We start from the raw sequence: 13244 nt of genomic DNA, 5'->3' as shown, positions 1-13244 counted from the left end.
CGTTAATGTCCTGGCAGTGACAAATGGCTTGTTTTACATTGAATTTAATTACATGAATGTTATAAGTTGAGGCTACAATAAATATGTTAACTGCTACTATGTAAAAAGAAAACTGCTGTAAAAAGCACCTTATTTGTTTAAAGTGTTTGCAAACCAAATGTTATCACACTTTTGTTCATAAAGCAGTAGGCCTACATTTAAATTTAAAAAAGTGCACAAATCACTACTTTTGAATGCATTTTTAGTTATGTGCATAACGATGTGATTAATTGCGATTATTCAAAGACAATAATGCAATTAATCGTGAATAAAAAATAATAATAATCGTTGCCCAGTACTACTTTTTACTTTTTTTTAATAGAAACTTTGATACATTTTGCTTTGCTGTACTCTTTTTAAGAATAATAATTTTTAAAGAAATCTTTACTGTCGCCTTTGATTAAATGAACTACATCCAGACTTAGGACCCAGCGTCCACCTGGCAGGCCTGTCCTTGCGAAGACCGGGACCTCTGAATGCCCCCAGTTCACATTTCTAGCTTGGTTTTGCCAACAGCAAGGGCCACGCTTTGCTGACATTTTGACAACTCTGCGCTCTCGACCCCTTGCTCCCTCCCCACCTCCCCCATCGGGCTGGCTCTTCGGTGGGGTGAAGGTCCCTGGGACCAAGCTGTTAATTCAATCAGGAGGGTGGTATGCTCAATTAGGCACTCATAAGGGCCCAGGAAGGGTCTGGGGCCCCAGCAGACCCCTGAGAGCCATTAATTGTGGATGACATTGTGTAAACACTGGGGTGAATAGGCGGTGCAGGTGTTGGACACACTAGTCGTTGGACACTGTATCAATGGTTCTTTTCACACCCCGCTTTCCTCTGAACGTTCTCTTTTTTGGAGTCTCAGATACTTTTTCTTATCGTGGTTGAAGGATAAATTGAGGAGGTTGATCGATTGATATTTGCGTGTGTGTTGAGAAGTATTCTTCAAAGATGACCTCAAGGAAAGTGTAAAAAAAAAAAAAAAGTCAGTGGCTGGACCATCTGAACTCTTCGGCCAGCCTGGAATCACATGACTTCTCCAGATACGGGAGCTTGTGAAAATCGCAGCCAGTACATGTAAAAGACAAGGAATTCAACAAATGAAAGCCAGATGAGGGACTTTAAAGTGAAAGGGCTCTGCATCTGACCTCGCATTCTCTTGTTTGAAGTCCTCTCCCTGTCCATGTCTTTTCTTCATTTTTCCACGATTAGCTCAAACAGGCACTTGAGAAATGCATGAGAAATATGGACAAAGATGTATTGAGCAATCCTCAGATCTGAAATGTCTTGTTCTATGAGTCCCTACACTCACAATGTTTCATCTTGAAGTTTGACAACAACGACAGAGCGACTAGGAATACACACACACACCTGAAGCGATGTGAAATCACATATTAGATCTGAGAAATGTTTTCCATTGAGATTACACTGTCAGCTATTCACATTATTTATTTAGATGAACTGATTACACTTTATTTTATGACTTTGACCCAGTGTTTTTACATAAATAAGCACTGATAATATTAATTAACTACATGTATTAACTGGTTATGCTTAGGGTTTTGTTGAAGGTTAATTGCTTGTAATTATGCATAATAAAAGTCAATATTTAAGTCAGCATGTAATGTGTAACACCATCACCTTAAAATAATCGTTACCCATTCATTTTGTAATTTTATCAAATTAAATAATTATTACAAGTTAAGCTCAATCGACAGCATTTGTGGCATAGTGTTCATTATCAATTAAATAAATAACTCGTCCTATTAAAATAAATATTGTGAAGCACTTAAGTACTGTAAGTTGTACAGAACGTGAAATATTCCTTTAACATGCACTCAAATAAATAAATAATATATTTTTTTAACACTCCGAGTACCAAACATTTCTGAATAGAAAAAAAGACAATATATCTATAGTAAAATATTTCATAGTTTAATTAGACATCTGGTGAGGATATCTATGCCTTGAAGAAGACAATTGCTGTCAAAGGCATTAGCTGCAGGAATCTCTCAGGACTAGCGTAGCAACTTTACCGTCTCTGAAAGCTGGTAAAACCACAATAAAGCTCGGTCCAGATGTCTAATTATAAAAGCTGTAAATGGGTTTAACAGCAGTTCGAACCACACAATTTAAAGTACAAAGGTATTAAGGACACTTAACATGAAGCGGCCCTGTCATGGCTATCTCAGACATCATAATAAGATAAGGGTGGGGGGAGAGACCTCTCCACTGTACTGATGTGTTGATTAAAGCCACGAAATGTGCATAGCCTGGCAATAATTGCGTTGGAGTCGGCGGGGTGCCCGCTGGTTTAGGCTGGCTGGTCTTGTCTACAGACACCTGCTAATTTTCTGTCGGCTTTGCTTGCTATAAACAGACAGTGAACCGCCACTGAGGATCTGTGGAAAGGGTCGGTGTGATAATTGGGCAGCACAGCCCTTTTCAGCTTGTTTGCCCTCTCTTTTCTCTCTGGCCCCTGTCAAACATTTGTTTCAAGTCCAGCCAAGTGACAACAGCCGTCTGTGTTGGTCAACGTTTCTCCAACAACAATTTTTTTATTTTTTTTCACACGCCAGAAAGCGGCTTTGTTTTGTACGAGGACATGGTTAAAGGAGCGGGAAGGAGGAAAGTGGATACAGGACATAAAGTGATCTCGTTAACATTCCATTAGACACTCCTGTCCCCCCTCACCCGCAGAAGAACTTCACACAGTCCCGGCCGGGCAGAGACCAGCTGGCGTGGGGTGGAACGCTGCAACACGACCGAAACCCTGCGGAGAGATTCCAATGGAAACCTAACGGCACATCCACAGAATAATCACTGAGAGCTGTACCACATGGAGGCAGGCCTGAGCCCTGCGCCTCATAGCCTCTCTTTCTCTCCTTTTTTTTTTTTTCTTAAAATGCCTTTCATTAAAAGGTAGAGTAATACAAAATATGTTTTAAAGAAGATAGGGAAGTGGATCAAATGAAATTTAATCAACAAACAAATCAACAAATCTATCTATCTATTAATAATTTTACTCTCCCTCTCTTTTTTTATACATACAATAAATAAATAAATAAATGGGGTGGCAAACAATCATGTTAGCTAATAATCAGGTTATATCTCCAGACACAACCTGTAATACATTTTCACTTGTCTAGAGAATATTTCTCACTAGTATTTATTTATTTATCTATATATACACATATAAATAAATAACAATATTAAAATATAATATTATAGTCTAATAAATAAAATATAATACATTATAATATCATATAAGAAATGAGAATATAAATTACAAATGTGCACCACTGTAAAAAATAAAATAATGATAAAGTATAAACAATAATAATAAAGGGTAATAAAATAACATAAAATCTAATAAAAAGGATTGGCGGGGTAACTAGACAATGAGAACCTGCCGTTTGTCACTTGATTTGACAAGAAACCTTGATTAGATTCAAATTTAACTTTATTTTAGGGTGTCCTTGTTACACGTTACATATGCATACTATTATAATAACAATAAATTAAACATAATAACATGCAAGTGACGCTAAGCCAAACCATTATCCTAACCCGAAGCATATAGAAAGTAAATGTAGTTAATATTACTCAGAACTCAAGGACACCCTAAAGTAAAGTGTAAACAAAATCTACAACATGTCTATATATATATTATATTATATTATATTATATTATAATATATTATATTATATTATATTATATTATATTATATTATATTATATTATATTATATTATTTTAATAATATAAATAAATAAAATTTAACTGCTTGCCCCAGTCTCCCAATAAATACAGATGTACATACATACATGTACTTTGCTATTAAACAGTGTTGGGTAGGAGTGTTGGGTTAAAGAAAGTCGTAGAGCTTTGTGCGTCATTACTCTTGCGGTTACCAAGTGGACTGATGATTAATCCGCGCTCTTTTGCACCCCTCGCCCTGTTTCAGTGCACTGTCATTGGACGTCCCCACTGTCAGTCACGTCATAAAATCCCACCTCCTTAGGTTTTAAACGCGTCCCAAAGTGTAAGGAAAACTATTCAACCTGTAGCTTTGGAAAGGACAGTACATCCCACGCAGTGGAAAGAGTGCATCATAACGATTTTCATCATCTTGTCTGGCACTATGAAAATGCACACGCGTAAAGAAGAAGCCCGCTGAGGACGAATTTATTTGGAAACAAACTTTTGGAATTTCCTGCAAGTTTCGGGACCGCTGCCAATTCTAAACTTAATCTTATCCCGTAGGCTGTCAGTTTTCTTAACACTTTAACGTCAGACAGAATGTACTGCCACAATCTGGTCCTTTTTGTATTTTTGTATCCCCTCACGCTACTGATGATGATGATGTGCCTGGCACCAGCCTCAGCGCAGAAGTCGAGTGGTCCTCGGGTAAGTCCGTGCGTAACACCGCATGTGTTCAGCTGCACACTTTCACGTATTTGTCATTCGGATAACTTCAGTGCGTCATTCAAAGCTTGTCAGCGTGACACATAAATCTTCCTGATACAGGTGATTTAATTTACGAAAATATCTGCTTCAATACACAATGCAAATCGCACCAAATATATACAGTACATGCAATGCTCATGCAATACTTGTTTACAAATATCAGTTTTAGGAAGGATTTTCTTGAAAAACTGGAATGCAAAAAAAAAAAACCACTGAAAATTGTACAGCTTCTTTTTGCTACTTCATTTGGTGACACTGAACTAAAATATACCTTAGTATATTACATTTTCTGTCATCACTTATAGTTTATACATATTAGTTTATATAAAGATTATCTTTCATTCCTGAATGCATAATACCCCAACATCAGAGCATCTTTTAGTGATTCAGCTGAATAGTTGGGTTTTGCTTGCTGAGGCACATTGTCAGTGAGACTTCAGTACACCCATTGACCTTTTGTCATAAAGGTCTTTTGCTTCCTGTGCACCCCTCTGTGCCCATAGAAAAGAGGACCATTGCCCTTCCAATGCAGCATTTCATACGATTTCAACAAAGACAACTGTGTGGAGTATTTCTTTCTGCGGCTGAATCAGTTTGCAGACAATGTTGAATAGCAGAGCTTTATGATGTCTTTTAAATAATGATCCTCTCGGAAAATGCAAATAGATCTGTCTGGATATCTATAAGGGAGAAAAATTGCATCAAGGTGATTAACTGTTTGCCTTAATAGCCTTGTTTTAGTAGTAAAGTTTAAACAAATAGTAATTAATGCAACTTACCTGAGTGACTAATAACACTAGCCAAGCATAAAAACATGCCCCAGAAATCGAATTGCCGCAGCATTCTTTTATTTTCCTCAAGTATTTGAGCAATTCAGACAGAAGAATGGTTTGTCAAGATTGCCTCAGAGCTCTTGTGGTAAATGTCCATTCGGTTGTGCTCCGAGACCATTGAGATTGACCACTGAGAGTACAAATCAGAAAGAGAGTATAGAACAGAGAAATCTGTGGATGCTGCTGAGGTATTGTCATACTTGTGGTTGGAGGGGGTGGGCAGTATAAAAATCTATGATACCCCAACACACACACACACACACACACACACATTAAAACTAAAAATGTGTTCATCTTCAAAAGTGAACAGAGTGAAGTTGAATTTGAATTGTTTTGCTGAAAAAAAAGTCTTAACAGCAAGGTACACACAAAAAAAAAAAAAAAAAAATGTCTTCAGGAAATATTTTCAGAACCAGTTAATCTGCAATGAACACATTGGACCTAATGGAGATATATAACTAGATTTTAAAAGAGTAAATTCCTAGGTAATTCAAATAATTGACAGTTCATGAAGTCACATCACACAGATTTAGCAATCTACATTTATCTCTTAATTCTGGATTAGAAACATTGTGACAAAAGGACCACTGTGAACATAAACCTACTGTGTTTCTGCATGATTCTCATTTACTTTCCCTTAACTCTCCCTGACTTTTATCTCCTGTGATAAGATATCTGCTTATTTATTTTATTTTGACAAGAGCTCTATAGATTGAAATGAACTGTAATAGTAGCTATAAAGAGCTTGTGTGGATGTGTGATTTGTTGTGCTCAACAGCATTAAACAGTGTAGAAATATCTCCGCAATGTTTAAACATCCTCCATCATCCTCATCTAATCATTACAGGAGGCCAGAAAGGTTGTGTTAAAAAAGCGATTTAAAATAAAGCTAAAGTTAAATGCTTCAAAAGTTATACTCCCTTCTGTGCTTCATTTGTAAAAACTTATCTCCAAACGCTGTCAGCTCCAAGAACCAGAAGATTCATGAGGAGTTATGGCTGCTCTGCTGAGCTGGAAGACATATTTGGGCCAATAATAGGATCAAGCTTTTTCCTCAAAGCCAATTGGGTGATTGGGTTTATAAAAAAAAAAGAAGAAGAAGAAAGACAGGAAGCATCTCTTCACAGTAGAGCGATTTTAGGTTTCCTTTTCCACATTTAAACATGAATTTAGCACACTTTTCCAGTCACAGTAATTCTGAGTTCTTCGACCTGGCCAATTCTGGCATGCCGCAGACTTCGAAGATAATATTTTCGGAGGATTTATTTCTGTCAGCATGAGGCGATGCGTCTGAGCGCAGTGAATACACCAACTGTTAGTAGGCGTTATTTTGACGATTAATCTTAAGATCCCCTAAACTCCCATGACTGGTTGGGCCAATATTGCTTTGTTTTGTGTTGTCATGTCAGTATGTCAGTGCATTTTAACATCGAACAAATTATGCCCTTCACTTTTAAACAGCTCCTGTGCAAAGGTCACTGGGAACTTTCAGTGTTAACAGTCTGACAAACTTGATCCTCATGGTAGCCCAACATCATCATGGATTTAAGACAAAACAGAAATACAACTTCACAGTATGCAACACATTGTCAGTGTAGTTTAATTGCAAAGTACAGTAGGTCACATTATTAGTCTTAAAAACGGTAATGTATTCTAAGTTTGAAATGTTTTATCTAATTGGTGTGATCTGAATTTTTTTCGTACAGTACAAATAGACTGAACCTGATTTGCTGTATTGTTGGAGTTGGAGTTTTTTTTTTTCTTTTGTAACATGAGCAGCATTTTTGATTTATTGCAAAACATGGACTGCATGTGGAGCATATGGTGTACCGTAACCTTGAAAGATGTTACTCAACCCCCGTTTAGAAGGCACCCAGCTGCAAAATTAATAGCATGAAAAATAAAGACATGCAATATTTCAACTGGCAGAGTTAGACACTATCTGAAAAATCAATCAGTTAAACTTCTGTCTATGTTTTTGCCAATACAGCCAAGAAAACCATCTAGTAACTGTGAAGAAAAGAAAAAAAAAATAGACTATAAATTGTTTCCATAAAAAGCTATTTCTACCTGACCCAGTTACTTATTTATTGATTTGTTTAACCTCATGTAGGTCAGGTCTGTCTCAATGAACCAAAATAATATTTTTGATTAAATTTTGATGCTGCCGCATACTGTAAAGCGCATTTTAAGCAAACATGTATTTTTTCTGTGTAAAATATAAACATCCATATTTGTTTGTTTGTTTGTTTGTTTGAGTATGATAACAGTTGTCAGTAGTGCGGATCAGAAAGTGTATCATTATGTAACTTTTCAAAAGTTCATACTTATTTAAAATTTGTACTGGTAAACATATTATGTAATGATAAATTTGGATATTTGAATTTTATATATATATATATATATATATATATATATATATATATATATATATATATACTGTATAAGATAAATCTGTGATCACACATTTGTTTTATTATGCCATGGTTAACTTGTTTAGGTATATAGCCCAATGTTCACCTGATGATAAATATAACTATATTTTTTTATGATAGAATAATTGTATGTTTAAAATATTATTTTAATTTTTGTAACTACTTACTATGTTATTTTATAAAATCATGAGCAACTCAGTATTTTTAAATTGTCTAAGGGGATTTAAACCATGATTTAAAACACAAGGTTTTAATATAGACTTTTGTCCTTAGTAGATTTGGGTTAAGTGAAAGACACATTAGTTTTTAACTTCTTATGTTTTCTAAAGTCTTTTTCTTCAAACATACTTTAAAGAGAACACTCATGATTCAGACGAGACCTATTCTTGAATATTCCTTTCCCTTTGAAGTATGGACTTAATAGAGTGCGAACTTTTTCCCACATGACAAAAACCTAGTCTAATCTGTTTTCATTTAGCATTTCAATATGATACGACGTAAGCTTTCCCACAGCATTCATTTCTCAGAATTAGCTGTCCGCACATACAAAATATCATGCTAGTTCGGTCAAGCTACAAAAATGAACTTAACCAGCATGAGTAACTGAAAAATGGATACATGGAGGTGGCCTGAGGAAGCGCTGTATACAGCATACCTGGTCGAGTGCATCACTGAAACCTCGTAAAGTCATGTAAAGAACAAACACAGCGAGACAAGTACAAGTTCCATGCCAAGACAACATTCTCCCAACTCGGTGTATGAGCGCCAAACCCCCCTGCCCTCCTCCTCCCTGCTTTTAAAAAAAAAAACATTATTGCAGCGGCCCACATGACAGTGATGCAGGTGTTAGTGTTGTGTGCTTGCAGGTGAGAGGGAGATGTGGGAATCATGTATATACAGGTTCTTATCTGAGTGCATTCAGAAAGGGTGATTGTTCTGTGTGTTTTGCGCGAGTACTAATTTTAACCTTATAGTCCAGAGAAGTAGTCAACCAGTCAGCGGTCATTGTTTACCTGATATAAAATGACTCACGATACACTGTGCAGCATCAGTGGGCTTCGCAGTTTGACACTGTGTTGACAGAAAGTGTGTGACTGTATAGAATGTTCGTGCAGCTAAAGTAACGCGACATGTACTTTGATAAAAAATCATGCCAGACTTACTTTCATTTCATCAGAGGATTGTTGCACTAATTGCAGATCGCAATAAATGTATAAGTGTATAGGGGTTATTCGTTCTACCAGTATTGGGGGTAACACATTACAAAAAAACAATGAAAAAATGAATAAAAATAGTCAAATGCAAACTATTATACAACCATGCAATAATTATGATCATAAATATGCTTTATGTATTTATCTCATTTTATTAATCGCACATTTTTTTTGTTATTGCTGAATAGTGTTGAACTTTCTTCTCCTGTGTCATATTCTTCATGCAGTTTGTTTGAGCTGCGCCCTCTACTGTACAGACATCAGTTTACATTTCCTTCAGCCTGAGGCGTATTCATTTCACATTTGGTGTGGTTTTTACATTTGTTTAAGAACTTTTTATATTAAAAACAAGCAAGCAAGCCCAGTCCAGATTTCAAAGTGAACGAAAAAGTAACATAACGCATTATTTTTCATAAAAAGAAACTAAACAACGAAATTAGCTACTTTTTTAGGAAGTAACGCAATACTGCAATGCATTACTTATAAATTTCCCCAACACTGCGTTCTACCGACTGAGTGATTTCAAATCTTAAAGCAAATTGTTGCAGTCAATTTTGGTTTTCCCAATTTTTTTTTTTTTTTTTTCGCACAAATTTGCCAAACTGACCAAAATAAAACTGCTTGGTTTGAAAGTGACGTCTGTTTGAGCTATACTTCTTACATCACTACAATATAAAGATAACATAACTTTTTGCCCTGCAAGACTTTTAGCTGAAATTAAGCTAATGTCTACGCTAATCTACTCTTCACACCACAGCTCGTGTTACCAAAATGCGTTTCTTTTGTAATTTTGTGGTCAGAGTTAGTTTAAATAACCTTTGCCAACAAGGCAGGGTATTTGGACTTTGTATAAAAAGACACACTGCTATAATCTTGATTGGTTTCATGGAGGCTCAAGCTTTTGGCTTGTGCATACAAACAATCTCAGGCCGGAGATATACTATTTGACTTTTTTTTTTTTTTTTTTTTTAAATCAGGCCTTTTTCATGAGTCAGTTTGCAGTTTATTGTGCAGTGCACAGGGGGTAACGAGAGGTAATTAAGCTCTCTTGACTGGCAATCAGATAGTCAGATGAATTTCTGACATGTCAGAAATGTTGGACCATCATGAGGGTATCACACAGTTGAAGCAAGGTTACATCCTGATTGCCCAGAACTTATGGGCACATAAATCACTTGTGACTCTATATTGTGAGCACATAAAGTGAGCTTTGACTTTAAATGGCATGCAATTTACTACAGTGAGAGTTAGTATCTACTATCTTACATAAACATCTCTGAAATTGCACATCGTATGCCCGGCTTCAGATATCTGCAGCGCCAATATGGTTCACTTATATCATTCTGTGTGAATGCAGAGTGGTCTGCGTTCATTTTATTTTCACTTTTCGTTACAGATTATCATACTAAGCTAATGACCTGCAGCAACACTGTAACACAGTCTGTGGACAGTCCTAGGACGTCGACTAATGGCGGAACTTACTAACTGATTCAACCAGAGGTGGCCTTTACTGATTTTCTTTTCTGTCATTTACCAAATTGGGAAGACAGGATGACATACGAGAGATCCAACAGTAGTCCAATGGAATAATTCATGTGATATTATTTAATAAATCAGAAAGCCAGTTTACAAGACCACAATGTCTGTTTCTTTTCCACAATGTTGGGGGAAAAATGATTTACGTCATATTAAAATCACCAAACGCTACAATAGAGCATCAAGAAAAATATACAACCCAATCCATCAAAGCGATGACTGCTAATTATTTGTTGCGCAACCTTTATGTTGTTGCGCACCCCTAGTGTGTGTACAAGTGCTTTGTTTCCAGACTAAATTACACAAGGCAGACAGCAAAGTTCCACTAGGACTGAAATGGACGGAGAGAGAGAGACAGTGTGAGCAAGAGAGAACTAGATAGACGAGAGAAGGAAAATATTGTGTGTAAGGGAGATAGAGAACAAGTTAGGAGACAGAGTCAAGGGACAAAGGGCTGTTCTCCCTGTGTGGGCCAGAAGCAGCGCTGTGTGTTTGATATACAGTGAGCGACAGCTGGGATTTGGATAAGGAAGGTTTTCTGACAGAGAATGTGTTCTGGGTCTGTGCTATGGCATTTTGCTGTGGAGAGATAGCAGCGGCTATCAACATTTAATGATACGGCTTTCTCTGGGAAAATACCAGAGATTACCAGCCTCCCAGAGGTTTCAATTACAGGCCGATAAAAGCAGTGTCTTTTACCACACCGGACAGCCATTAGTCATGACATGGCAGGTTCCATCAACTGATGTTTTGCCATATCGAGATCCTCAAGTGGAATCTTCTCTCCACTGTGGGTTTTGTTTACGTCTACAGAACTTGTTGTGCTACTTCAATAGCCAAACAACTTTTAATGGTTATTTAGTCTGCATGTTTTCATTTGTTGCTCTGAGGTTGAATAACCAAAAGCATTTGGTTAAGTTCCTACAAAGAATGTCAGAAATGTTTGATTGTTTTGTTTTTGGATGCTGGTCTAGAATTGGCATTTTGACGAAATTAGTGAATCTCAATAGTGTCGACTGTTTACAAGTGATGATTAACAAACCAGAAGTATGACTTTCCAACGAAGAAGACAATGCACAAACATTCTTAAATAGGGATTTATGGCTAATAATAGCCATCCTATGTTGCTTCGGCAGTGGTCAATCAGTTCTGTTTCCATTGTGACTTCACTATTGTGCTTTATGCAGTTGAGTTAATACAGACTATACAAACTCAGCAAAATCTGAACCCCTAGGACTCCATAGATTAACCAAGAACTACTGTAGAGCCAGCCTTTTCAATTAAAGAAAGGGGATGTACATTTTAATATACCCAGACTTAAAGGGTGGAATAACCGAATTAATAGTTTAACTGATAGTAGTTAAGGGCACTGGGTAAAGGCCTTTCACATTCAGGCCTGTGATACAGAATAATTATAAAATATAAAAAATATATATATATATATAGTTTGATCAGACAGTCAGTGAGATTCCCCAGAAGATCTAACATGACTGTTCTTTAGCCAAGCTGTATCATTAGTGACAAAGTAGGAAGTTCAGGAAGCAGATTTCCTGTTAGTCTGGATTTAATTAGTCTAATGATCAGAGAAGAGGGATTATGATTTCAAATCTTCTTAATGTGAAATCTGACATTCATTACTGAATCATGCAAAGCTGTTTTAGGAGGGGTTTTGAAGTATGCATAACCAATTTCTCACACTCTCTCTGCTTCCAGATTTCACATAGATGCACTCACAGTTGATAGCATATAAAAAAGCATGATCTATATTGATCACTTTTTATAGATTTTAATATATCTGCATTGTAAGTTGAAAATGTGCAAATTCCTGTTTGAAACTGAGTTCTAATTTAAAACTGATTTGAGGGGCGCTAGCAACACTTGGCCAGGCCTGCTAATTCTATGGCAGCCAATCAGAAGTCTGCTTTCCCCCGTTATTTTTATTATTGTTCTTTCCAAAGGTAACGAGTGCTTCACACGTTATAGAGAGTAGCTCTGGCACTCCGCACGAATACCACACACACACACACACACACACACACACACACACACACACACACACACACACACACACACACACACACACACACACACACACACACACACACACACACACACACACAAACACAGAATGCTTGCCAAGAATACAAATCCATCTGTGCAATGAGATTTCTCTGGTGTCTCCAGCTTGTCCAGAAATCTTCACTTTATTGTGAGAAGTCCAGGCAAAGGTTAAGAGTACCCTTTTTCTCAAAAAAAAAAAAAAAAAAAAAAAAGATTGTTAAAATGAAACATTTGTCATAAATCCCAAACTGCAAAATGAGAAACTTTTTGGAGTTCACGTTTAATTAGAAAAACATGCTTGACATATTGGTTCTTTAACAAAAGGATTGTTTTTAATGATTTATATTTGAGTTTAGCAGTGTCAGGGAACTAGTAGGATTTATTGAATGCTGACTACTGTACAGACATTTCACTCTGTAATAATAATAATAATAATAATAATAATAATAATAATAATAATAAAAAAGTATTGAGAAACCTTTGCAATGCAATGCTGACTTAAGTACAGGAGCCTTAAAAGTCTGTTAAGCACCTGTGCCACAAATATATGAATATTATTGCATTGCACATAATCAAGAAATAAACAAAAGAGATACACTAAATGTATTTATGTTACATGTATCTACATCTATACATTGAGTACTTTGTGAGCACTTTTTAAACA

General features: G+C 36.3%; 1 protein-coding gene across 7 annotated transcripts in view; it reads left to right on the top strand.

Annotated features, from left to right (window-relative positions):
• The first annotated feature begins 4087 nt into the window (after positions 1-4087).
• Positions 4088-13244, top strand: part of smoc1 (SPARC related modular calcium binding 1) — a 48367-nt gene continuing 39210 nt past the window's right edge. For all 7 annotated transcript variants that reach the window (XM_052580292.1, XM_052580291.1, XM_052580290.1 and 4 more), the window contains exon 1: positions 4088-4441. In XM_052580292.1, coding sequence (XP_052436252.1) covers positions 4334-4441 — 108 coding nt within the window. In that variant the 5' untranslated portion in view covers positions 4088-4333. The remainder of the gene's footprint in view (positions 4442-13244) is intronic.

Source organism: Carassius gibelio, chromosome B17, assembly GCF_023724105.1.
Source record: "Carassius gibelio isolate Cgi1373 ecotype wild population from Czech Republic chromosome B17, carGib1.2-hapl.c, whole genome shotgun sequence".
Lineage (NCBI taxonomy): Eukaryota > Metazoa > Chordata > Actinopteri > Cypriniformes > Cyprinidae > Carassius > Carassius gibelio.
Note: the sequence above shows the minus strand (reverse complement) of the source record. Positions and strands in the feature narration are given on the sequence as shown.